Source organism: Talpa europaea (assembly GCF_964194135.1).
Source record: "Talpa europaea genome assembly, chromosome: 2".
Classification (NCBI taxonomy): Eukaryota; Metazoa; Chordata; class Mammalia; order Eulipotyphla; family Talpidae; genus Talpa; species Talpa europaea.
Window position 1 is genome coordinate 115,738,084 of NC_140068.1, and position 25,936 is coordinate 115,764,019.

General features: G+C 47.8%; 1 protein-coding gene across 1 annotated transcript in view; it reads right to left on the reverse strand.

Annotated features, from left to right (window-relative positions):
* The window catches only part of LOC311188276 (patr class I histocompatibility antigen, A-108 alpha chain-like), a gene marked incomplete at both ends in the record, with an annotated part of 169,272 nt that extends 161,076 nt beyond the window's left edge, over positions 1–8,196 (reverse strand). Inside the window, one exon of the mRNA XM_084259416.1 lies at positions 7,950–8,196. Coding sequence (XP_084115542.1) covers positions 7,950–8,196 — 247 coding nt within the window. The remainder of the gene's footprint in view (positions 1–7,949) is intronic.
* Positions 8,197–25,936: the final 17,740 nt, after the last annotated feature.

The window sequence follows — 25,936 nt, forward strand, 5'->3', positions numbered from 1 at the left end:
GCAGCCTGGGTTTGACCTGACATCCTCTCCCTGCTGCACGTGGAGGGTTATGCTGGGGAGACGGGAGAGCCCCAGAATGAGAAAGAAACGTCAGTTCACCCCTCTAACATTCCATCTTCCCCTAGGAGCTGAGGGAGACCCTGGTGGTTCCAGTAAACTTGAGCAGCCTGTTCAGGCGCCATTTGTGTGACCTGCAGTTCTGCATTCCTGCACAAGGTCAGAGGTGCCCGGTCACTCAGTCACGGGAGCCAGACCTTACAAGGTGCCTTTCAAATCTTTCAAGAGAGAAAGCTTGAGCTCCCTGGGAAGGCGATGCATCACGAGGTGGGACAAGGGAGCCCAGAAGCTGACCAGGGGACCGCCTTGTTGATAAGATTAGGCCCATGGTCCAGGGTCTGGGATCTGGTTTCGATTCCAACACTTGATCATCAAGCAGATAAGAATTATCTGGTCAGCAGACTCCTGTCCCCCTGAAGCCCAAGATGACGTTCCTTATTTCACCCATCCTTTCCTCCTCGTCCTCCTGCCCCACGTAACTGACGCTGTATGATTATTCTAGCAAAAAAACGGCCCGGATCTTCCTCTTCCGCAGCATCCTGCATCATGTAGCCTGCTCCACGACGCCCGTTTCTTTATCAGTGTGGTGTTGCCCGACGCAACAGACCCTGCTCCATCTCCCCTCCATTCCTGGACTGTGGACAAAGGCTCAGCTCAGGAACTGGGGTGACTCGGGCTAATCCTGCCCCTGGGCCAGGCCAGTGGGGGACACACATTCCTCCCTCCCCCTGTGTGGCTCCCTCCAGTTCTGGTCTAGAGAGAAAGTAGCTGAAGCGCATGGAACAACCTCATTTTGAGGCCCGTGGGTTTTCTATGGTGAGTCCAAAGAAGATGAACGTCGGGGACTGAAGAGGAACATTGGCGACTGGGGGAGGGAGCTGTCAGGGGTGAAGTTACCACCACATCCTAGCAGGGGCCTGGAGCAGGGGTCCTGCCCAGCTCCTTACACCTCAAGCCAACCATGAGATAGTTCTAAACCTCAGCCTCTTCAGGTCCAACGCCTTTTCAGTCCTGCTTGGAAACTGCTTCTCCACAGAACTGCATTTACTGAGGTGTTGTTCTCACACTTTACTCTGTGTGCGATTTCAATTCATTTATTCTGGGGCTTGATGTTAATTGTCTTCCCATCATCTTGTGTTGTATATCCTGTCATTCTTGTTACACACACACACACACACACACACACACACACACACACATACACACACACTCCCCTCTCCTTGGGAACCAGACCCTCACTCAACACTGGGGTTACTCTGACCCTCTGTCTCTGGTCCCCTCAGAGCCGCCCTCTCTGCAGTGTCTCTACCCAGCAGGGTCTGAGCAGCCCCAGGATTCCCTGCACCTCCTGCCTCTGACCTTGTGGGAAACCAGCCCCTCAGCCTGCGTGACAGTGAGGAGGCGAAGGCAAAGTCCTGAGGTCAGTGACTGCTGAGGAGACAATTTGCTTTTTTCGTTTCTTTTTCCCCTCACTGTATTATTCAGTTGAGGTAACATTGCTTTACACACTGTATGTGTTCAGAGGCCCAGGGTCACCCCTCTTCAGATGTTTGTTACCACATCACGCCTACCATAAGGGCACCCACAGTCTTCACCATAGTTCACTGGGCCCTCTTCCTGCCTTGTTTCCTGCTCTTACCCCACTCCATACCTTCAATTCCATAGTCATATTTCTAGAGTTTGTTTTGGTTTAGTTTCACCTGTGTCTGCTTTGTTTCTTTATATTCCATATATGAATGAAATCATCCAGTATTTAACTTTCTCCTTCAAACTTATTTTACTTAGCATAATCCCATCCATATCTATCCTTGTTGCAAAGTCAGTATTTTTCTTTTTCATGGCTGAGTAGTATTCCATTGTATATACGGTTTGTGTTCTTTATCCCCTCACCTGCCGTTGGGCACTTAGGTAGTCTCCATTGCTTGGTTATGGCAGACAGTGCTGCATTGACCATAGGAGGCGCATACTCCTCGGAATTAGCATTTTACGTTCTTTGGATAAATACCAAGGAATGGAATGCTTGACCATGGGACAGGTCTATTTTGAATATTTTGAGGAAACTTCATTTGTTTTCCATAGGGGCAGGACCAATGTGCTATCCGTAGAAAAGAGAGGTTCCAGGTTACCGCCCCACCCAAGGAAATGTGGGGCTGAGCAGGGATGAGAAGCTAAGGAACAGGAGGAAGACGTGGATTTAGATGAGGAAAGAAGACTGGAGGAGGCACATGGAGCAGAGAGACATGTGAAGAAGCAGCCAGGCTTGTTCCTCAGGCTTGGACTTGTGCCAGGGAATTGGGGACACAGAAAGAGACATGTGAAAGAGACAAAGACTTGGGTGAGAGTCCCACTGAGACGCTGACAATGGCAGCTGTTGTCTTTTTTTTTTTTTTTAAAGATTTATTTATTTATTTATACAAGCACTGGGTACAGTCAGAAGCGCGGGAGGGTGAGAGAATTCACCAGAGCCAGAGCGGAGAGCAGAGCAGGCAGAAGGACCGAAGTACACTGCTGAGGGGAGCAGTGGGCGGCAGGAGAGGTCTGCATGCCATGTGGGACCCTCCTCCGGAGGCCGCGGAGCAGCCGGGGATCGAACCGGCGCTGCAGAGGCTGCAGGCAGCTTCGCAACCCAGCGCTCAACCGCTGCACCACCGGGGAGGCCCAGCAGCTGTTGTCTTGATGTGGATTTTGATTTTGCTCATTTCCTTCCAGACTTGACTGGCCCCTCCTGCCCCTGTCCCATGGGTCTCTACCAGTAGGTGCCTTACCCTTGTGGCAGGCGTTCGGGCCCAGTGGGCCTGCTTTGGGCCAACCCTGTTCCTCTGGGCATTTACCCATGAGGGGACGGGTAGCTTTGGGTGCTTCACTTGGGAACTATTCTAACTATATTCTTTCTCTTCTCTCTATTGCACACTAATTGTATTAAAGTTCTTTTCTATTGAAGGTCTTAGGCTTTAGAGTATGTTTTGTCTTAATTCAGATGATGGCAGATCCCATGTAGAGTGTACAGGTTTGAGAAACCCTGGAAAACCCTCATTCTGTCCACTAACAGGACCAGACTTCATTCCCACCCACCATGTACCAGAGAGAGTTCCTTTTCCTCCACACCCTTCAGTGGGTCATTCTCACAGGTGTAAGGGGGTAACTCATTGTGGTTTTAATTGGCATTTTCCTGACAGCACATGACAAACATTTATCCATGTACCTATTGGCCATCTGTATGTCTTCTTTACAAAAGTATCCATCTAGCTCCTCTGCCCTGTTTTTATTGAGTTGTTTTCTTGTTTTGCAGTTCTTTGCAGGTCTTGGATAGTAACTCCTGCCGGGGACCAGCCTCCGGCAAAATGTCGTGTCAGGGGTTCCTGAAAGGATGAGACGGCCTCGGCGAAAACGAAAGGACTGAAACTTAGGGGCTGAGGGGAAGGGAATGGGGAGACACCGACACTTGGTGTGGTGCTAGTATCTTCTGCCGAGAGGCTCAGCAGGTTTTTTATTTATACATTTTTTGCAAGAAGTGAGATGACATTATCATGGGCATAGAAACAAAGCAGAAACAATCAGTGCATCTCTTTTTCTAGGGGCTTTTGGCCACTACATGCTCTCAGTAAGAAGGCAACCTTCAAGGCTAATAAAAAACTAAGCCTTACACTAGAACTCATTGTTTCAACCAAACAATAACCTAAGACAGTAGATAGCCGCCAGTACATCCCTATCAGCCAAAGCCTAAGCAAGAAAAGACTTTTATTCTCATGGCCTTCACAGCAGGAGCTGGCTGCTACTCAGCTATCAGAACTTTTTTTTATTTAGAAACTCCTAACACTAAATAGCTTCATTTAAAAACTTCCCCAAGAAACTTCAAGGGAAGGCAAAAGAAGGACCCACTATAATTATTGTATTGTAATGCTTGTCAGGCATGTTCAACAAACCATCTCCCATTGTCAAGTGAGCCAAACTGCCCAACAACTAATTTCTAAACACACAATTTTTCGTGCTATTTACTTACAGTATGCTGATACATATAATTTATTGCCTAATATACTTTCTGATAAATTTTTCTCTCTCTATGACCAAGAACAAAAAGCAAAGGGATGCCAGATCTTCAGCCCCACGGTGTGAGGCCTTTTCTCTTAGCTGCTTGTCAGTATCCTATCTGGCTGGAGCAACAAGGCCTCCTGCAGCAAACTCCTTTTTGGATTGATGATGTGCAAATATTTTCTCCAACTTGATATTGTCTTTTCATTTTAATGAGTTTCCCCCACTATACAGAAGCTTTCTAGTCTCATGTGATTCCATTGGTTTCTTTTTTGCTTTTGCTTCCTTGGAGCACAGAAGACATTAGGGACAGTGAAAATACTCTGCATGATATTCTCATGATGGACACAGGTCATTATACATTTGTCCAACACCCACAGAACGAACAACACCAGGGTGACCCCTGAGAGAAATCATGACTGTGCAACTATGATGTGCGGGTCCCTCACTTGTAGCCCACATGCCAGTCTGATCTTAATACGTGATTTGGACATGATGTGTGAAGAGTTTTATAAATTGAGGAATGAAGTGTAATTTAGTTTTGAAAGCATATTTCACGCTCATGCAAGAACATTTAAATAACACTCAAGGATACGCATAAGTCAGTCATTCCCTTCCATCCCCCAACATCCCAGTCAGCCAGTATCTGCTCAAAACCAATTAGAAATTTATCTTTTCTTTTCTAAAAAAATATATCCATGCTTCTGTCTGGACAATAATGCTTGCTTTCCCGTCAGTAAAGGAGTTCAGTCACAGAGTGGGGGGAAACATTTGCATATTAAAAAACTGATAAAGGACTATATCAAGAATTTACAAATAATGCTTAAAACTCAATGATCAGCAAGATATAACCCAATTTTAATAAGGACAAAAAAACAGTGTTATAAATATAGCAAAAAAAAATTGACTTCCAGGACTCCCTTGGTGGCGCTGGTGGTTGAGCACAGCACTGTGAGGCTGTCCGCAGCATCTGCAGTGTAGGTTAGATCCCGGCCAGCAGGCAAGAATCCCACATGGTGCGGCAGACCTCTCCTGTCTCGCCCGCTGCTCCCCTCAGCAGTGTATTTCATCAGTCTGCTTGTTCTGTTCCCCACTCTGTCTCTGGTGAATATTATCACCTCCCGTGCATCTGGCCTGTACCCCATTTCTTGTATGAATGAAAAAATAAATTTTTTATTTATTATATTTTATTTATTATTATTTATAGACATAACAACTTATGTAGACATAGAAAAATAAATATATGAACAAATGTTCAATATCACAGTTAAGAACAACAGTGACACCATCACCCTGCTGCCCAGGGTGCGCACAACAGGAGCCTCATCGGGTTCATTGTAAAAGATCCTTAGGGGCTGAGAGACACATCAGAGCCATAGGCACTGTCGCTGCCTGGTTGAGAACAAAACAGAACCTGGTCAGAGATGAGACCACAGGAAGGACTGATGAGGGTGACTCCCCCATGGAGTCCATCTACACTGTCCCCAGGGGCTCAGGGATCAAACCCCAGATCCACACTTACCTGCGGCCTCAGTGTAGCTTCCTCCTTGTCCTACTGTGGGAAGAAGCATCATGGGAGACCAGGGAGCAGTCAGGTCAGAAGACCTAAAGGAATCTTTTAATCCTGCACAACAGGAAGTTTTCAGAACTGGGACTAAAGACCCAGGTCAGGACTGAGAAAAATGAAGAAAGGAGGTGAGGGGGGACTGGAGCAAATGCCCTCTGGGCAACACACATGCGTGGATGGTACTTCCCATTAACCAGGCAGGGCAAGTTCTCCATGGGATATGAAAGCCCCCAGTGGACAAGATCCCCCACTCCCTTCCCTGAGTGCTTCTTCCTCCACATCACAGCTGAAACCACTGCAGCTACAGAGAGCACAGCAACAAGGAGAACCAGGCCAGCAATGATGCTCACGGTGAGGATGGAGGACTGAGGAGGGGGCACTGGTAGGGAAGGGAAGATCATACCCTGAGCTCCAGACCTTATCCTGACCCTCTGAAGGGCTCCAGAAGGGCTCCAGAAGGGCTCCTGATGGCCCTGAGAACAACATCACTGCCCACATCCTCCTCCTTACCCCATCTCAGGACTTGGGGCTCCAGCAGGCCTTCATGCTGCACGTGGCACGTGTATTTCTGCTCCTCTCCAGAAGGCACCACCACAGCTGCCCACTTCTGGAAGGTTCCATCTCCTCCAGGCCTGGTCTCCACCAGCTCCATCTCCTGGATGAGGTCCTTCCCATCTCGCTGCCAGGTCAGGGTGATGTCCGCAGGGTAGAAGCCCAGGGCCCAGCACCTCAGGGTGACCGCATACTCAGAGGTGGGGTGGTGGGTCACACGTGTCCTTGGGGGTTCTGAGGTGGTAAATCAGAAAACTCACTTTGTGTTTCCTCCATGGACACTGAGGAATCCTCATAAGACCGTCCTCACAATGGACAAGACAACTGGTGTGGCAGGAATGACAGGGGTGAAGGATGTCCTGAGCAAACTCCATACAAGTTTTGTGGACTCCACCCCCACGACACTGGGAACTACAAATCCCACGATCACCAAAGGGAAGGTTGGGAGGACCCGAGGGTGGAGTTAAGCAACTAGGCTCTCCATTTGGGTATATAACTGGTCATGTGGCCGGGAGTCTCTGGCTTGGCCACGAGGCGAGCTAGGTTTTCGCCACCTCTGTGGGTCACTGGAATCCCAGGTCAGCGGAACGGGTAGGACGTATTTTCGAACTTATCTCCCTCTTTTTCTCCCTGAGTTATTCATTTCCCATTCCCCTTCCTGTGTAAATAAACCTTTCATCAACCTTTTGTGTGTGTCTGCAGTTTAGCATTCATAAGTCCCCTTTAAGCGCAAGGTGAGGACCCACAGTCAGGAAACCCCATTTTTATCAGGGTTTGCCCTGTAACAGCTAGAAGCATAAAAAATGTAAAAAACAGGCTAATCTGGGGAATCTGTGAGAGTCTCCTATTCCTTAGATAGTACTAGAATGAGGATGAAAACCCAGGGTAGGATGAAGCAGAGGGAGGGGAACACAGACTTTTTATTCCTGACCTGGGTGGAAGGTGAATGACACAGAAAAGCAGGAATCACATAACTGAAAATGTTCTCAGACCAGAAACAAGACTGAGAGAGAAACTCGTGGTTCTCAAACAGGCCCCTGGTCAAAAGGACCTGGTGATGTGTGAGGTCAGGGGCTGTCTGTCTTTCTCAGGAGAGACGGGATCCCTTCACTGTCCTTCAGGAGAAGCCGGAGTCTCTGGGAGTCTCTCTCGTGCAGAACATGAAACCCAGGGGAGTCCCCCTCTTGTGACTAGAGAGAGGACTCATTTCCTGCAGTGACTCCAGGCAGGGGGGGAACGGGAGGCCTCCAGGCCCCTCTTACCCGTGCGCTGCAGAGTCTCCTTCCCGTACTCCAGGCATGTGCGCAGCCACCTCAAGTACCAGTACTCCAAATAGTTTCTGAATCTCTCTGCCTCACCCAGGGCCTCCCACTCGCGCCGGGAGATCTGAGCGGCCGTGTCCGCTGCAGTCCAGGAGCGCAGGTCCGGGTTCAGGGCCAGGTAATAGGCGCCAACGTAGGCGTACTGTCTGTACGCGCGGAGGACTCGCCAGTCGGGCCCCAAGTCGCAGCCAGACATCATCTGGAAGGTGTGAGACCCTGTCCCAGCCAGTGTCACCCCGCGGTCACCCTGCCCGCGCCCCCTCCCGCCCTTAATAAACTAAACAGAATGAAACGGGGTGAAAGTCCCTTGGGCTGTTCCCGGGCAATTGCAGAGAAGCCTGGAGGGGGAGACCCTGAGCGACACCCCCGCCCCGTCCATGGGGATGGGGGTGCTGACCCAGCCCGGACCCGCGCCAGCTCACTGGTCTCGCTCCGGTTGTAGAGGCCGCTCAGGGCGTCCAGTCGTGCTCGGTACCACAGTGCGCGCTCCCTTAGGATCCGCGCGTCCTCATCCCACTCCTCCTGCTTCTCCTGCTCCACCTGCTCAGCCCAGGGCGCCAGAGGCTCCAAGCTCCAGCCCGGAGAGTCGCTGTCGAACCGCTGGGACTGCGTGTTGTCCACGTAGACCACGGAGATGAAGCGGGGCTCCCCGGGGCCGGTCCGGGACATCGTGGTGTGGAAAATCCTTATGGAGTGGGGGCCTGGGGGTGGGAGGGGAGACCGGGCTATTCTTCTCCCCTTAGGGGGCTCGAGTCCCAGGGGGCACCCAGAGACAGAAAGTGGGTGAAAGACAAGTGAGAGTGAAAAGCGGCTGCGGGTCGAAAATGGCCGGGACTCGGGGGGCCAGAGGAGGCTGGGGTCTCGGGGGACGGAAAGGGGCCAGGACGGGGCGGGGCCGAGGTGGGGGGACAACTAGGGCAGCAGAGAGGTCGCGCCTTTCCCACCCCTGCCCACGCCCTTGCTCCCGCCTCTGGGAGCGCCCTGTCCCCTCCTGACCCGCACTCACCCTCCCGGGTCTCCCTCGGGGCCATGGCCACCGGCCACCGCAAGCAGGAGCAGGAGGGCTGCGCCCCCCATCCCCCAGGAGGAGCCCTCACCCGGGCTGGGGAGATGGAGTCCTGGCGGGTGGGTGGGGGCTTTGGAACGGGAGCCGCGGGGCTGCTGATTGGCTGCTCTGGAGACCTCCAGGCAATGGGGAGTGAGCCCTGGGGTGACTCTCACCAGTATCCAGGAGGGAGGACCTGACACAGGTTGTGAGATGTGAAACTGGGGAGATGAGGAAGCCCCAATAGTCACCTTCCAGTCCAGAACAGCGCTCTGGGGACTGAGACCTTGAGAGCCACACCCAGAGACCCCTGCTCTCCTGCACCAAGACCTTTGTCACACTATTGCCTCCCTGAATCCAGGCCCAGGAATTGGGTCAGTGATTCTCAAACATTTTTCTTTCAGCATGTCTCTACAGTCTCATAAATCACTACGGATCCCATGTATAATTTTTTCATGTGGGTTATAGCTTAAATATTTACTTTACTAGAATAAAACCTTTCAAAAGATGTTATTATGCAGGGAGCCATGCTACTCCTGTCGTCTTGTTATAGGGCAGCCCCGATACAAAACGGGGTGCCTGACTGTGGGTCCTCACCCGCGCGATTAAAAGGACTTATCAATGCTCTACTGCAGGCACACATGAAAGGTTAATAAAAGGTTTATTTACAAGGGAAGGGCAGATGAGGAAATGTACAGCTCAGGGAGAAAAATGGGAGACAAAGTTTTAAATGCGCCCTACCCGATCCACCAATCTGGAATCCCAAATGGCACTCTGAGAGTTGGCCGCAAGCCCCGAGCCATGAAGTCAGGAGGCAAGCGATAGTGAGCCCCCCCCAGGCCCATGTGTTTGGTTTTTTATACCAACCCTGGCTGACTAACTCCACCCTCAGGTCCCTGCCACCTTCCCTTTGGTGGTGACAGGATTTGTCTTTCCCAATGTCCTGATGGCTTTGGTCTGGAGTGGGGGTGGAGTCCACAAAGCCTGTATGGAATTAGCTCAGGACATCCTTTCCCCCTAACAGTCTGACAAAGGTCCAGGCATGGGGCAGATTCCTGAAAAGTCAGGAATCTCTTTAGCTGACTCCTGCTAGAGTCTCATTTGTTTATGGCTAGTTTCTACCATTGTTAAAATACGCATTTAAAAGTAAAACTGCAAATGCTGTTTGATCAATTACTGAATAACCAATCTGACAGCAAATGGCACTGCGTAATTCATTGATAACATTGGTTAGTTAGCATACACATTCTTGACACAGGAAAAGGGGGAGGATGCAGATCTTTGAGACTGGCCCAGGAGAACAACCAGCCTAGCAGGCTGCCAGGCCTTGTTTAGATATGCCTGTTAAGGAAGCAAGCTTGTCTTTTACTTACATGTCCATGTCTATGGCTCTTTAACAGGGAAAGATTTGCTTTTCCTTAACAGTTCCCTTTCAGTGACAATGGGTATGGTAGCTGTTGGAGTGTGCATTCACGAATAAGCCAACAACAATTTTGTGACTGGTTAAGCTAATAATCTTGACAGCACAAATAATGTACTTGGAAATAGTCAATGTTACCACTGCTGATGTCACATATTAACCATTCTGAGAACCAAAAGCTATAACCATCTCAGGCCCTGCCTCTGATGAAATATTTGTAGTTCCTTAAAACAACAGTCAGCAATCTTACAGAAAAAGGAATTTTCCCTTGATCTTAAAGTTAGATATGAAAACTAGGCTGATTAAATAAGTAGAGGAGTAATAGGTTAGATTCTGTTAGATTAGGAGAATTCCTCCCTTAATTGAGAGCTTGGGGCTAGTGAAGAGTCAGTGCGGCTTGTCTGGCACTGACGTCCTCCATGCCCTTGGTTCCTTAATATTGAATCAGTATCTTATTAAAACAATATATATTAGATGATGATTTCTTATAAAAGCCTTCTGTTTTTTGCTTTAATCATATTGTTACAAAGCAGCCCTGATATAAAACGGGTTGCCTAGCTGTGGGTCCTCATGTTAGGGGGAATGGATGTCCTGAGCTAATCCCATACAGGCTTTGTGGACTCCACCCCCACTCCAGACCAAAGCCATCAGGACATTGGGAAAGACAAATCCAGTCACCACCTAAGGGAAGGTTGCTGGAACCTGAGGGTGGGGTTAAGCAGCCAGGTTTGGTATAAAAACCTTGGGGCCTTGGGGGGCCTTGGGGGCTCTTGCTCTCTTGCTCCCTCCTGGCTTCACGGCTCCTGGCTCGTGCCAGCTCTCAGAGTGCCATTTGGAATTCCAGATCAGCGAATCGGGTAGGACACATTTAAAATTTTGTCTCCCACTTTTCTCCCTGAGTTGTATATTTCCTCATTTGCTCTTCCATTAAAAGTAAACCTTTTATTAACCTTTCATGTTTGTGCCTGCAGTATTTTTTTTTTAGATTTTTTAAATTTTTTTATTTATTTATACAAGCACTGGGTACAGTCAGAAGCGTGGGAGGGTGAGAGAATTCACAGAGCCAGAGTGGGGAGCAGAGCAGGCAGAAAGATGGAAGTACACTGCTGAGGGGAGCAGCGGGCGGCAGGAGAGGTCTGTGCACCACGTGGGACCCTCCTCAGGTGGCCAGGGAGCAGCTGGGGATTGAACCGGCGCTGCAGAGGCTGGGGGCAGCTTTGTAATCCAGCGCTCAACCGCTGCGCCACCAGGGAGGCCCGCCTGCAGCGCTGAGCCACCGGGGAGGCCCGCCTGCAGTATAGTATTGATAAGTCCTTTTAAGTGCGTGGGTGAGGACCCACAGTCAGGCAACCCATTTTGTATCCGGGCTGCCCTGTAACATTCACCTGCACGCTTCTAATGCTCCAGATTTTTTTTTCTTTTGGCTTGGATAATGGACTATTTTCCAGTAATGGAAAACTGTCATACTGGACATTCATGGACAATGCTGCTGACTAATTGTTGCTTCTCTTACACACATTGTAACCCTGAAAAAAGCCTGTCTCCTAAGACTACACCCTGAGATCTGTGCCACCATAGATATGGTGGAATAAAAATTAAAAGGGGTGATTGTAACAGGGTGGTCCCCAAGAAAGGGGGAGATTCCAGGCTCCCTGCCCCACCCAAGTGGAGGGTGGAGCTGAGCAGAGAGAGAAGAAGCTGCAGAGGAGACTGAGGAAGGAAGGAAGCCGGATGGAGCCAGAGGAGGCACATGGAGCCGAGAGACACGTGAAGAAACTGCACTTGCCTTTTGGTCGTGGACTGGGTGACACAGATGTGGGTGAGAGACCAGTGAGGAGGTGGCAATGGCTGTTTTTATCTTGATTTTGATTTTGCTCTTTTCCCTCCAGACTTGTCTGGTTATTTCTGATCCTTTTCTGTGGATCCCCACTGGAAGATGCTTAAGACTTGTGGCAGGCTTTGGGGCCTTGTTCTGGGCCAATCCTGCTTGGGTGGACTTTTACCCACGAGGCGATGGGTAACTTTGGGTGCTTGATTTAGAAACTATATTCTTTGCCTTTTCTGTATTTTTTCCTAATTGTATTAAAGTTCCTTCCCATTAAAGTCTCATATGATTTGTGTTCATGCAGTGGATGGCAGAACCCATTTAGAATAGGCAGGTTTGTGGTGTCTGGGCTGCCCCTTTCCCTGCCCTGTAACAATATGGTTATATGTTAGTCTCAACTTTATAGGTTAGTTAGAAAAAAATCCCTGTGTCTCCCTTCCTCCAGGTAACTTCCTGTCCTTTGTTTCCCCAGCCCTTAGTTAATCCTTCACTGTAGTAAATATAGAAATGTTAGTCTCAGTCACGTAAGTTTTTGCTAGTAATAAAATGATTAAGATAAATGACTATTCTAAGAACACTTTTGTTTAGCAACTGTGCCTTCTTCAAAATAAAGAATGTTACAACCTCTGCTGAAGGGCAAATTAACCCCTGGCTGTTCTAGAGGAAGATGTGATGATTGTTATCTTCCTGCTCTAATACATATGCTTATGTACTCTGGGTTTGCTTGTAATGTATAAATAAAGGGCTGCTGAGACCCTCAGCAGGATGATGTCTGCACCCTGATCAAGTGTTTGCATCTCCTCACTAGCCCTCCCCCTAATCCCTCAGATTTGTCCATGCCCTCTCATCCTTACAGGAACCCCTCACAGGACAGTTTGCTGAGGCTGGTCCCTGGCATTATTACTTCTTTACTTTAGAATATTAATAACCAATGTATGCTAACAAAGCATTTTTAAGAAAATAACTTTCTGTAAATGTAAGGATAATCGTACAATTGTATGATTTTTTTTTAAAAGTTACCTATTGTTTCACTACTGAAAGGTCCATGCAGGAGGCCTGAATACAAAAACCCACCAGGAAGCCCACCTGGGAACAGGAATGCAGAAGCCTGCCTAGAGGATTCAGATAATGAATCTCCCCTGCCCTACAAATCTTTTCAGGGACCTACAAACCCAGTCTACCACCTGACCTCTCCTCACCCTATAAAAGCCTGCTTCCCCCTGACAATGTGTGTGGCTTCACAGACCCCCACCTTGGGTCCCTGAGGCCATCAGGAGTGCAATAAATTTTCCCTTCTTTTGAGAAATTTAGCCTGGCTCTCCTTTTCCTTACTGCTCTGAACCTTTCATCTGGTGCACTGGCGGCCGCTGGTACACGACCCGGGGCACCCTCCCTGCGGGAGAACAGGCCCTCGCTGCCTCTCATGTCACGTGAGCGGAGCAGGGACTTGCTCTAGTCCCTTACTGGGCTTCCTGGTAACTCCAATCCATGTGGCCACTTATGCCTCAACAACTTCTTCTCATCTCCCTTGGAGGGGCCATCCTCCTCTTCCTCCTGTTGGCCCACCTTCTCTTCCTACGGCACTTCGCCAAATAATCGCGAATAACGAAAAGACCCGGCCGGCCGGCCTGTGGACCACCAGCACTTGGCTCGTGACTCTCCCAGGGTGAGCTGTTGCCTCTAAGGTCCCTTGGATTGTTAGGGGGAAAGGATGTCCTGAGCTAATTCCATGCAGGCTTTGTGGACTCCACCCCCACTCCAGACTAAAGCCATCAGGACACCAGGAAAGACAAATCCGGACACCACCAAAGGGAAGGTGGCTGGGACCTGAGGGTGGAGTTAAGCAGCCTGGGTTGGTATAAAAACCAGACATGTGGGCCTTGGGGGGCTCGCTCTCTGGCTCGCCTCCTGGCTTCAGGGATCCTGGCTTGCGGCCAGCTCTCAGAGTGCCATTTGGGATTCCAGATCTGCGGATCTGGTAGGACTCATTTAAAACTTTGTCTCCCACTTTTCTCCCTGAGCTGTACATTTCCTCATTTCCCCTTCCCTTGTAAATAAACCTTTTATTAACCTTTCGCATGTGCCTGCAGTAGAGCATTGATAAGTCCTTTTAAGCCTGTGGGTGAGGACCCACAGTCAGGCACCCCGTTTTGTATTGGTTAGTTATAGGTCCCTAGCAACCTTCCCTTTGGTGGTGATGGGATTTGTCTTTCCCGGTGTCCTGATGGCTTTAGTCTGGAGTGGGGGTGGAGTCCACAAAGCCTGTATGGAATGAGCTCAGGACATCCTTTCCCCCTAACATCGGTGCTGCCCTGTAACAGGATCACTGGGGTTTCTTCATTTTATTCAGCGATTGCTATCCCCTCCTGATCTGCGCTTTCCATTTGGGGCTCCCTCTGAGGTGAGAGGTCTCCTCAGGGGAACAACCTCTCCTATTTCTTGGAGGTAAAGAGGATGGTGGGACGCTGCCTTCCCCTTTCACTCTCCCGCTCGATTCCCTGAGGATCGGGCCAGGGACGCTGGGACTCCGGCCTCCCTCCCCGACCCTCCATTTGAGATCCTAAGAGGGACACTCGCTATGGGGTCAACGCAATCCCGCATTCCGGCAGACACCCCCTTGGGGTGCCTCCTAAAGGCCCTTGGCCCTCTACATTTAAAGCCAGATGTGAGACCTAAACGCCTCATTTTTTATTGCACCATGGCCTGGCCCAAATATGAACTGGACAATGGCTCTAGGAGGCCGGAAATGGGCTCTTTTGACCCCAAAATTCTAACCAACTTAGACAACCTTTGTTGTAGGCAGAAAAAGGGCCCAAAATTGCCTTAAGCCCAGGCTGTCTTTCTCTTGTGCTCCACCCCTTCCCTCCCTCCTGAAAACCTGCCATATTTTTAAAGTCTCAAGACTCCTCTCAGACTCTTCGCCCTCTCCCTACCCCTCTTCTGTGTTCTTTGATCCCCTAAATTCTCTATCTTCTCCTCCTCCAGCTCCCCAATCCAGCCCCCCCCCTTTCTTTTCACCTCCCAGCCGCCATACCCTCTCTCTGCTTATCCTCTTGTCCCTCCCCTCAGGGAAGTGGGTGGGACTGAAGGAGGAGGTACAGCCCATGTTCCTTTCTCTGACCTCTCCCAGATTGAAAAGCGTCTTGGCTCTTTCACTCCCTACACCCAAAAATATCGTTTTCTTACCCAAGCCTATGACCTTACAAGTCATGATTACATGTTATCTTCTCTTCCACCCTGACCTCTAATAAAAGGGAATGTGTTTTTAGGTCTGCCCAAGACCATGGAGATCAGGTCCATTTGACTCTGCAGCAGTTCCCAGCCCAGAGCCGGGGTGGGACTACCAGAGTGACACAGGCAGGACCCTGGGGCTGGGCTCACCTGTCTCCTAACTGGTCTCCAACGGGCAGCACCTAAACCTATAAGCTTTACTAAGCTCACAAAGATTACCCAGTCGGCCTCAAATAACCCTGCTGCCCTCCTTAGCTGCTGCCTGACGGACCAGCGCCATACCAGGCTTGACCCTGACTTGCCTGGAGGTGCCACAGTTCTGGCTACCCATTTTATATCTAGGTCAGCCCCAGATATTAAAAGACAGCTTAAGAAGGCTGACGACAGTCCTCAAACCCCTATCTAGGATCTGCTGAATATGGCCTTTACACATGACAGGGGCAGAGAGGGAACTCCATAGTTGCCAGAAGGCTGAGCTTCAAGCTTAGGCCCTAGTAGCTGCCTTAAAACCGCCAGGCCATGCTCTTCCAATGATCTCAGCACCTGCCGCCCTTTCAAAGAGGATGACAATGGGCCCCAACCAACCGCAGCTGGGACCCTGCTTCAAATGTGGCCGAAAAAGCCAGTGGTCCAGACAATGCCCCAACCCCCACCCTCTGTCAGGACCATGCCCCATCTGCAATGTCCAGGGTCACTGGAAAAGTGACTGTCCTTCCACGCCTGGCTGTGGTGGGCCAGTGCTTCTGTTAGGAGGAAAGGATGTCCTGAGCTAATTCCATACAGGCTTTGTGGACCCCACCCCCACTCCAGACAAAAGCCATCAAGACATTGGGAAAGACAAATCCCATCACCACAAAGAGAAGGTTGCTGGGACCTGAGGATGGAGTTAAGCAGCCAGGTTTGGTATAAAAACCAAACACGTGGGCCTTGGGGTCTCTCTCTCACTCGCCTCCTGGCTTCACGGCTCCTGGCTTGCGGCCAGCTCTCAGAGCGCCATTTGGGATTCCAGATTGGCAGATTGGGTAGGACACATTTAAAACTTTATCTCCCACTTTTCTCCCTGAGCTGTACATTTCCTCATTTGCCCTTCCCTTGTAAATAAACCTTTTATTAACCTTTTGTGTGTGCCTGCAGTAGAGTATTGATAAGAGTTTTTAAGTGTGCAGGTGAGGGCCCACAGTCAGGCACCCCGTTTTGTATTAGGGCTGCCCTGTAGCAGTTTGAGCCCAACGTGGTTTCCAAGTTACACCCACGGTTGACCAGCCCAAACTAACTTTCCTTGCCTTGGTCACCATAAGCGCACTAGGTCTGCAGGACTCGCAGTGTAATCTTTGTCTCAAGTCCTGAAAAGTCTGTTTTTTTCCTGTGTGTACAGCTCTTGTGTGTTTTTGACCCAAATATGGCCTCAACCATGAGCTTACACAGTTTTATCCCTAGCTTAAGTTCTTTCAGTTTTCTTCCGGCCTTGAATTTAAGTAGCCCTTATCCATTAATTACCACCAGTTTCATGAATGTAAATAATTTGATGAAGCCCGGTGTATGGCACATGATTTTACTACTGTATACATACATGGGTGGTTTACAAGCCATCCCTTTATAGTCCTGCCTTGAATCTCAACCTCCTCAACTGACCTTCCCCACCACTGCAGCCGGGAGACCAAGTCCTGCACAAATCACTTCAGCCAAAGCCACTGCAGCCTCCGTGGACTGGTCCACACACGGTCCTTCTCACCACGCCTATAGTGGTAACACCTCTGGGAGACCCCTCCTGGCACCATATCTCTCGGGTCAAACGTGCCCCCGAAGACAAACAGTATGCATGTTGTAACCTGGGTCCTACTAGGATGCACATTTCTTGTCAAAATCTCCCCTAGCCCAGTGTCCTGTGTGTGGAAATTCAAAGTTAGGGAAACATTTGTCTCAGGGTCCACTGAGACTACCCACTTGGTGGGTACTGCGGATGCCCACAGGCCGGATGCACAGCACCCATCACTCTCACCCTAACTCTTTCGTCAATTACTAATCCTATGAACACCGTCTTTTATTTCTTTTACCATCAAATCTTAAATCACCGCAAAAATACCTACAGATAATATAGGGGGTGCCCTTACCCGTCATGTACAGTGCACCTTCCAGACAAAGGCTGCATGTTCTCTCTGGTCCATCATAATACGGGTTTCGGTATGAATCAAGTTAACTCTGCTATTTCAGATCCTTGAGACCAAAGTTGGGTACAGGGAGTCCAAGCCGCAGGGTACACTGGCTGGCATTTCTACCCAGTGGCAACATTGTCCTTCTCAAGGGAATATGTCCTGACACAAAATGCCACAGTCTAAGTCTCCCAGGACATCCTCCATTCGGAACAAGTCCTATAAAATGAGCTAACGTCATCAAAAAAGACCGAGATACCCTCAGCGTGGATTCATATAATCCAAAATGTTATATACCCTTCCTAAATGACTCTTTTGGGACTAATACCTCCTCTTGTTTCCTCTGAGCTTCCCTTCAGAGGCCTCTACTGGCGGCGGCTTCAATTAATCACAATACCACTACGACCAAGATAACCCAAGATAATGGACGCTGCTTGCCAGACTCCCCAACTCTCAGTCCCCCTATGGGACTCCAATCACAGCTACCCCTGCTAGCAAACTGACACCCTTGTCGGCTTTCATTCCTGCACTTCTAACATTTCGGTTAAAGGATAGATACCTCCTTAGAAAAAACCTCTCTGTCTTTAGCATCACTACAACGACAGCTCCCCTCCCTGGCACAGGCCACTCTCCAAAATCAGCTGGCTCTGGACTTGTTAATGGCTGATAAGGGAGGCACCTGCCTGTTCCTCAGGGAAGAATGTTGTTACTATATCAGTGAGTCAGGGATTGTAAAAAAAAATGTGGAAGCCTTCATGAAACTACGCAAAGACGTGGAAAGGGAAAGCGGGGGCTCCCACTCTCCGCTAACATGGTTTCAAAATCCTATAGTGTCCTGGCTCCTCCCACTCTTGGAGCCAATATTAATAATAACCTTGTTCTTTCTTTTTGCTCCTTGCCTCTTAAAATTCACACAGGCTCGCATTCAGGAAATGTCTCCTACCACCTTTAACCAACTCCTTCTCCACCCACATTCTCGCATCCCTGCAGAAGACCCTCATAACCAGGCCTGAGCCACCCCCTTGGTCTTCACCCCCTTCCAGCAGGAAGTAGCCAAAGAAAGAAACTTTCGCCATTTTTCCTATCAACAAAAGGCTGGTATGAAGGGTCCATGCAGGAGGCCTGAATGCAAAAACCCACCAGGAAGCCTACCTGGGAACAGGAATGTTAAAACCTGCCTAGAGAATTCAGATAATGAACCTCCCCCTGCACTACAAATCTTTTCCCCGCCCTATAAGCCCAGTCTCCCACCTGACCTCTCCTCACCCTGTAAAAGCCTGCTTCCCCCTGACAAAGGGCTTGGCTTCACAGACCCCGCCTTGGTTCCCTGAGGTCTGCCCTGGGCACAATAAATTTTTCCCTTCCTTTGAGAAATGTAGCCTGACTCTCTTTTTCTTTACCGCTCCAAACCTTTCAACTACATATTAAAAAGATAGTGTTGATTACTCTGGGATCAAGTTATCAAAAATCATGTTTTACTTTTTACCACAGATCCCAAAAGAAAAAAATTGGTCCATACTGTAAGTTGTCAAGTTTATAGTAATAGGACTCAATTTTCCATAATTCTGGTTTTCTCTGGAAGTTTACATTTTATCAAGGCAACAAGTGCCCTCAGTTGATTTTTAAAAGGGACAGACTCACGTTCATTTTCAGGAAAGTGTCTGCTAATTCAACTAGTCTAAGGAACCATGGTTTCAGCCATTTATTCTTTCAATTAAAAATGATATTGCCTAAAAGAAGAGGCGAATTCACGTCATATGTTTTCTCCCCCTGGGACATGTCCCTTTGGACTGTACCAGACGTGCCTTATGTGCACTTCCTGGTCATCACTTCAGACCTTTAAAAAAATGTGGATTTCAGGATGATAAATAGAAAATATGCTTTCATGACTTAACTAGGACATTTTGAAGTGAAACTGGTCTGGATTTTTTTTTTTTTCCTGCAAGAAAGTGGTGGTGAAAAATAACTACAACTGCAGTTGGTACTATAATTTCCATTCTTACTAAGTTTTAACTTAGCAAATGTCAAAATAGTGAAAGGCAAATGGTATCTAAGTGATGTTATAAAAATAGTTTTGACCTCCTGGATCAAGTCTTACTGACTTGAGGAATTAAACATTAGATTTGGTGGCGACATTTGGATACACCAGGCACAAGGTAACCAACAAGTGAGTGAATGCCAACATCTGGGTAGACATTGTCCAAAACCTTGGTTGACCATTGAATCACATGGAGACAAGTCAAACCCTTTAAGACCCAGCATGAAAATGCAGCAAGTGGAGACTGAAGCAACAGAGCAGGGGCCCAGCTTTGCACACTGCAGGGGCAGATTTTACCTGATTCTGGCAAATGTCCAGCGTCAGTGGGGGAAAAAAGAAATCCCCAGAAAAATGAAAGAATCCAGATGTGTTAAATCTTGTCTTTCATGTATTTAGAATTAAACCTGCTTTCTCCATGGTGCTTTTTTGAATAAAGCCTGACTACTCTCTACAGGGTATCGGCATGATTTTCCTTCTTTGACAAAAGAATATAAATATTTAGTGGCCAGATGATGGAGAATAGAAGTTTTTCAAATGTCCACAGGTATTTTTATACACTCCAGAGGTCAAGACCAATTCCCCTCCTGTGAGTCCCTGGACTTGCTGGCTCCCTGCTCATGGAAGAGGCTGGGGCGCCTGCGCTACTTCACAGTGAGGCTCAAAAGGCGTCTCGATCTCCTACTTGATCTCTCCTGCTCCTCTCTGGGGGAAAGATATTTGCTCTGCTTGGTGGCACTCAGATAAGGAGATGCTCACATGGTGAAGAACTGAAGCTTTTTTTCCAGCAGCCACGTGCATGAGCTTCTATGTAGACCCTTCCATGTCCACCAAGCCTTTTCTTCAGCGTGACATTGTGATTGCATAATGTGAGGTGCCCTGAGCTGGAACCACCACTGGGGTACAGGCCAGAGGTGTGGAGGGTGAGAGGATGCACCAGAGACAGAGTGGGATACAGAACAGACTGACTGACTGAAATACACTGCAGTCAAGTCAGGAGAGGTCTGCTGTGCCATGTGGGTAGCTCCATGACCGGGGTTCGAACTGGTGCTGCAGAGGCTGTGGACAGCTTCATAGGTCGTGTCTTAACCCCTTGCGCCATCAGGGAGGCCCATAAATAAATACATCTTAGACAACAACAAAAGAAATCTTGGAGAAAGAAGTTATGAGTGTGGAAGCCTTGGGCTTGGGTCCTAGGTCTGTGTCATGCTAAATATGGGAATGTTGCCACTCTTGCCTGTAAAATGGGACATATAGAGTCTTGGTTGTCTGCCTCACACAGGTGATAAGAAGATTAAGCTTAAACTTACAGTACTGTAGAAGTGAACTATATATTGCTTGCAAGAGATGAAGTTTCAATATAAAGACACACTGAAGGTAAATTGATGGAAAAAGATAACCTATGAAGATAGACATCACAAGGAGATTGGAGTGGTTCTATCAAAATCAGCCATAAAAGATTTCATAATAGAATTCATTGGCAATATAGAGAACTCCCTCAGAATGATAATATCTAATAGAGTGAGAAACTCCAGAGTATAGCTAGAAAGGAGGCACGTTGCCTGACTGGGGTAGGGAGAGGGATCAAATATAAAGGTGCAGCTATTGACAAGAGCAAAGATATGGAAACAACCTAAATGCCCTAAATCAGATGTCTGGATCAAGAAGATGTGCCATATATACACAAGGGAATACTACTCGGCAATCAAAAAAGATAAAGCTGCCATATGCAGCAACATAGATGGAGCTGGAAGGGATTATGCTCAGTGAAAAATAAGTCAGAAGGAAAAGGAAAAATAGTGGATGGTTTCACTTAGAGGAGGAACATAGGGAAACCATACAAGGGATTGGGGGAAAAGACAAAACTAGCAGCAAACTATACATTGGAGACATTCATCTGGGGAGAGGGAGGAAAAGGGGTCAAAATGGGAGGGGTGAGCAGCAGAGTCTGTGGTGATGTTCCCAGGTGTCCTGGTGGAGGCACTTTCATGGGGACAACACCTGAGAGGGGAAATCAAACACTGTACAAAAATGAAGAACAATGTAAAAATATATAAATAAATTTCAAAAAACAATGTAAAGGAGCAGGAGACATTTTAGGATGAGGGGGCTGTGCTATCTGTGCTCTATGTCTGTGCTTCCAGGATTCTATTTATTTAGAATATGTATTTATCTATTTATTCTATTATTTATATTTACCTAACTGTCCATCTATAACTGGTAAATTTTATTTCATGTAAAGATCTTAAGAAATAAAAGCGGGGGCCTCCCCGGTGGTGCAGCGGTTGAGCGCTGGGTTGCAAAGCTGCCCGTGGCCTCTGTGGCACCGGTTCGATCCCTGGCTGCTCCCCGGCCACAGAGATGGGTCCCACATGGCGCGCAGATCTCTCCTGCCACCCGCTGCTCCCCTCAGCAGTGGACTTCGGTCCTTCTGCCTGCTCTGTTCCCCGCTCTGGCTCTGGTGAATTCTCTCACCCTCCCACGCTTTTGACTGTACCCAGTGCTTGTATAAACAAAAAACAAACAAATAAGCAAACAAATAAATAAATAAAAACATAAAAAAAAATAAAAGCGGGGAGAATGAAGACAAAGTAAATACACTAGAGTTAATTAAAAACAGAATTCATTGCTAGCAGTTCTGTCCCAAGGAATGTTAAAGGATTTCTTCCAGGCCTCGGGAAGTGACAGTAGATGATAACTCACACATTAGAGCAACAACTAGCAACAGAGACATGCAGAATACTCTTTTTTTGTAGCTTGTCTTAACTTATTGAACAGATATGACTGCTTACATTTTGTGTTTTACAGTTTTATTTGGCTTCTGTTTATTTTGGTTTAATATATATATATTACACGAATAACATTAAGATGGTTAAACAGAACTATATTGCTGTAAATTTCCTATATATTATGGAATGTAGTTCAATTAAGTAGATATTGAAAAATGAAAGATTTAAGTATTTACAACAATAAAAAGTACTGAAATAAATATATCTAAAGCCACAAGAAGAATTAATTTCACAGAAAACTATTTGCTTGAATCAAAGAAAGGCAGAAAATGATGAAATGGAATGAGAAAGATGCGAGGCAATGAAAAAATAAACATCAAAGTGATAGACTCAAATCTTACCATATCAAATACTGGATGGTCTCACTCATAGCAGGAATTTAGAAAACCTAAATAAGGGATCAGGAAAAAGACTAATTGCAATAAAGTAAAAATCAAAATCAGCAAGCAACTATAAACCAGAGACACACTGGGGAGTGGGGGCGGGAGGAGGGATTAGGGTCAAAATAAGGGGGGCGGGAATTGTATGGGGAATATAACCAAGATGAAAATGCACACATTTTGCAAAAATTAAAATGAGAAATGATGTAAAAATAGATAAAATAAAATAATAATAAAAAATAAATTAGGCACTGTGGGTGCTCTAGAGGCGGCCCCCTGGACACACAGCTTTGTGGCCTGAGAGGCTTGGGTGGGGCGGAGTCCAGACCCCGCCAGGAGGGCTTGCGATGCGGCTGGGCTCAGGGACTTTGGCCGCTGGCCTCACAGTGATTGAGGTGATGGGGTCCCGCTGTTCCTTCAGGGTTTCTCCAGGGTCCCCCGTTTGTTCTGCTCCCTGGACCCAACACCAAACAGAGCTCCCACCACCCGTCTTCAGTAAAGTTGTTATTATACTGAAAAAAAAAATTAGCTAAATCCTAATCAAAAGCCTGTGATTCTCTGGTACATATTAAAAAACTAGCAACAATAAATGTTGGCGAGGATGTGGAGATAAAGGAACTCTCCTGCACTGCTGGTGGGAGTGCAAACTGGTCCAACCACTATGGAGAGCTGTGTGGAGATTCCTCAACCTACTAAAGATAGAGCTTCCATAGGATCCAGAAATTCCACTCCTAGGTATTTACCCAAATGACACAGAAACATTAATTCCAAAGGGCACCTGCACTCCTATCTTTATAGCACCACTGTTTACAATAGCTAAGCTTTGGAAACAACCCAAATGCCCAAAAATAGATGACTAGATCAAGAAGGTGTGGTACATATACACCACGGAATATTACTCAACAATCAGAAAGGATAAACTCATGCCATTTGCAGCAACATGGATAGAGCTAGAAGGGATCATGCTCAGCGAAATAAGCCAGAAAGAAAAAGAAAAATACCGGATGGTCTCACTCATAGCAGGAATTTAGAAAACCAAAATAAGGGACCAGGAAAAAGACTAATTGCAATAAAGTAAAAATCAAAATCGGGCCTCCCCGGTGGCGCAGCGGTTGAGCGCTGGGTTGCGAAGCTGCCTGCGGCCTGTGCGGCGCCGGTTCGATCCCCGGCTGCTCCCCGGTCACCACAGGAGGGTCCCGCATGGCGCGCAGACCTCTCCTGCCGCCCGCTGCTCCCCTCAGCAGTGTCCTTCGGTCTTTCTGCCTGCTCTGCTCCCCGCTGTGGCTCTGGTGAATTCTCTCACCCTCCCGCGCTTCTGACTGTGCCCAGTGCATGTATAAATAAACAAAACTGAATAAATAAATAAATAAATGAAAAACATGCCTCTAAAAAAAAATAAAAATCAAAATCAATAAGCACCTCTAGACCAGAGACACACTACAGTGGGGGGTGGGGGGGAGGAGAAGAGGGATTAGGGTCAGAATAAGGGGGGTGGGAATTGTGTGGGGAATATAACCAAAATAAAAATGCATACACTATGCAAAAATGAAAAATGATGTAAGAATTATATAAAATTCAAAAAAAGCCTGCAATTCTCAGATTGGATAATATCAAGGAGATTTGTATTCTGTGTGTGTTAGAAAGACTTTCTATACAAACAAATGTAGTTTAAAAGTGAAAGGGTGAAAGGATATGCCAAGGAAATAGAAAGTAGAACCACAAACCTTTACTGTCATTGCAGAAGGTGGCAGGAGCGAGGCCTGAGGGACCCAGACAGCAGGTCCCTGCCTCTCTGTCCAGGAGGGAGGGTGAGAGCAGAGTGTGGGGGGCACAGTGGATCTGGAAAAGGACTCTGGGCACTGGGGTGGAGGGGTGGTGTGGTCACTACCTCTGAAGAGATGGGAGCCTGTTCCCTACATGAATTGTACATCAATGTTACTGCAATTTGAAAAACAGCCCTCAGCAAAGGGACAGGGAGTGGAAGAGAAACGTATTTGCTTTGGTAATTTCACATCGAAGAGATGTGAAATTATTCCCCTAAATCACACACAGTACTGTAAATCAGTGTTGCTTCAATTAAAAAAAAAAAAAAATAGGCCTCATGAAAGTAACAGGGAGTTGAAGGGAAAAGCATCTGCTTTGCAGTCTCCAGGGTGTTGTCATCAAGGGGCTGCAGAGAGAGGCTGTGGGGAGAGAAGATGGCAGCTCCAGAGCCTCCTCTCCTCACTGCCCCCACCCCAGCCTGGTGCCAGGGTTGCTCACAGGGCATCTCACCCGCTCCCCTAGTGATGCTCAGCCCCAGCTCACCCTCTCAGCCTGAGTCACACACACCCAGCCTCTCCCCTGGCTGCCAGACTAGGACAGCGCCGCAGCACCCCCGTGTGGCCACGGGGCAGAGGACAAGGGGCGAGAACCCTTAGGTCTCTCCAGGTTCTCCTGGAGCTCCCAGAAGGACAGGGCTGTGCACAGGAGGGGGAGCCCCACACAGCTTCAGGTTCTCAGTCTGACCTGTTTCCTAATACACGCTGACATGATGAAGGTCTCCTGTCTCGCCCGCTGCTCCCCTCAGCAGTGTATTTCGTCAGTCCACCTATTCTGTCCCCTGCTCTGTCTCTGGTGAATCCTCTCACCCTCCCGCACATCTGGCCTGAACCCCGGTTCTTGTATGCATGAATAAATAAATCTTTTTAAAAAAAGGGTCTAGAAGTACAGATGATGACTTGAGCTGCAGTATCATCACTGGTCCATACAAGGTGTTTAACCTTAATAAGATCCTTAACGGATCACTGGAGGAGGGGGGAGGTTAAGGCAATGCACCAAGAACGCTTTCTGAAGGGACACATTGGAGAGTGATATGATTCTAAATAAAGGCCCAGCTAAACCTGGATTCCAGTGTCTAGGACAGCCATACTAGTTAAATGGAAGGTCCCAGCTCCAGGTTGTGTTGGTGTCCTGTGATGAATCCCTGTCTCATTCACCCCCAGGTGCTCTCCAGTGTATCACCCTCTTTTCTCTCTGTTTTATGACTTACTACTCTCCAACATTTTCGAGTTGTTCCACCATTCACTAGTGCATTGTCCATGTTTTCACTGTCATTTGAGATCCTTGAAGTCAGGAGAATTGTCCCATGAACACATTTCCTCAAATGTAGCGATTGGCTAGAAATATCCATTAAAGTAATGAAGAAATGTACTGGCTCCTCTCTCATTACTTCTTGGTTCACATCCTAATCCACTGTCAGTTCTCCCCTGTATCTCTTTTGATTTTTCTATCTCTGTCCCTTCCCCAGACCTCATCTCCTCCCTTAGGCTCCTGCCCCAGACTAACGACTTTTCCTAGATGATCCTGGAGGGGAGGGTTTTAGACCCTTCCTTCCATCTGGAGGACATTAGGTTGAAATAATCCAACCTCAAAAGGAAACACTGAGAATAGTCAACCTTACATAGGCTAATATTGCTAAATATAGAGCTCATGCATTATTATGCCCATGGTTGTTCCTTCTCATCAAAAATGGACTTCTGACCAGGGAATGAG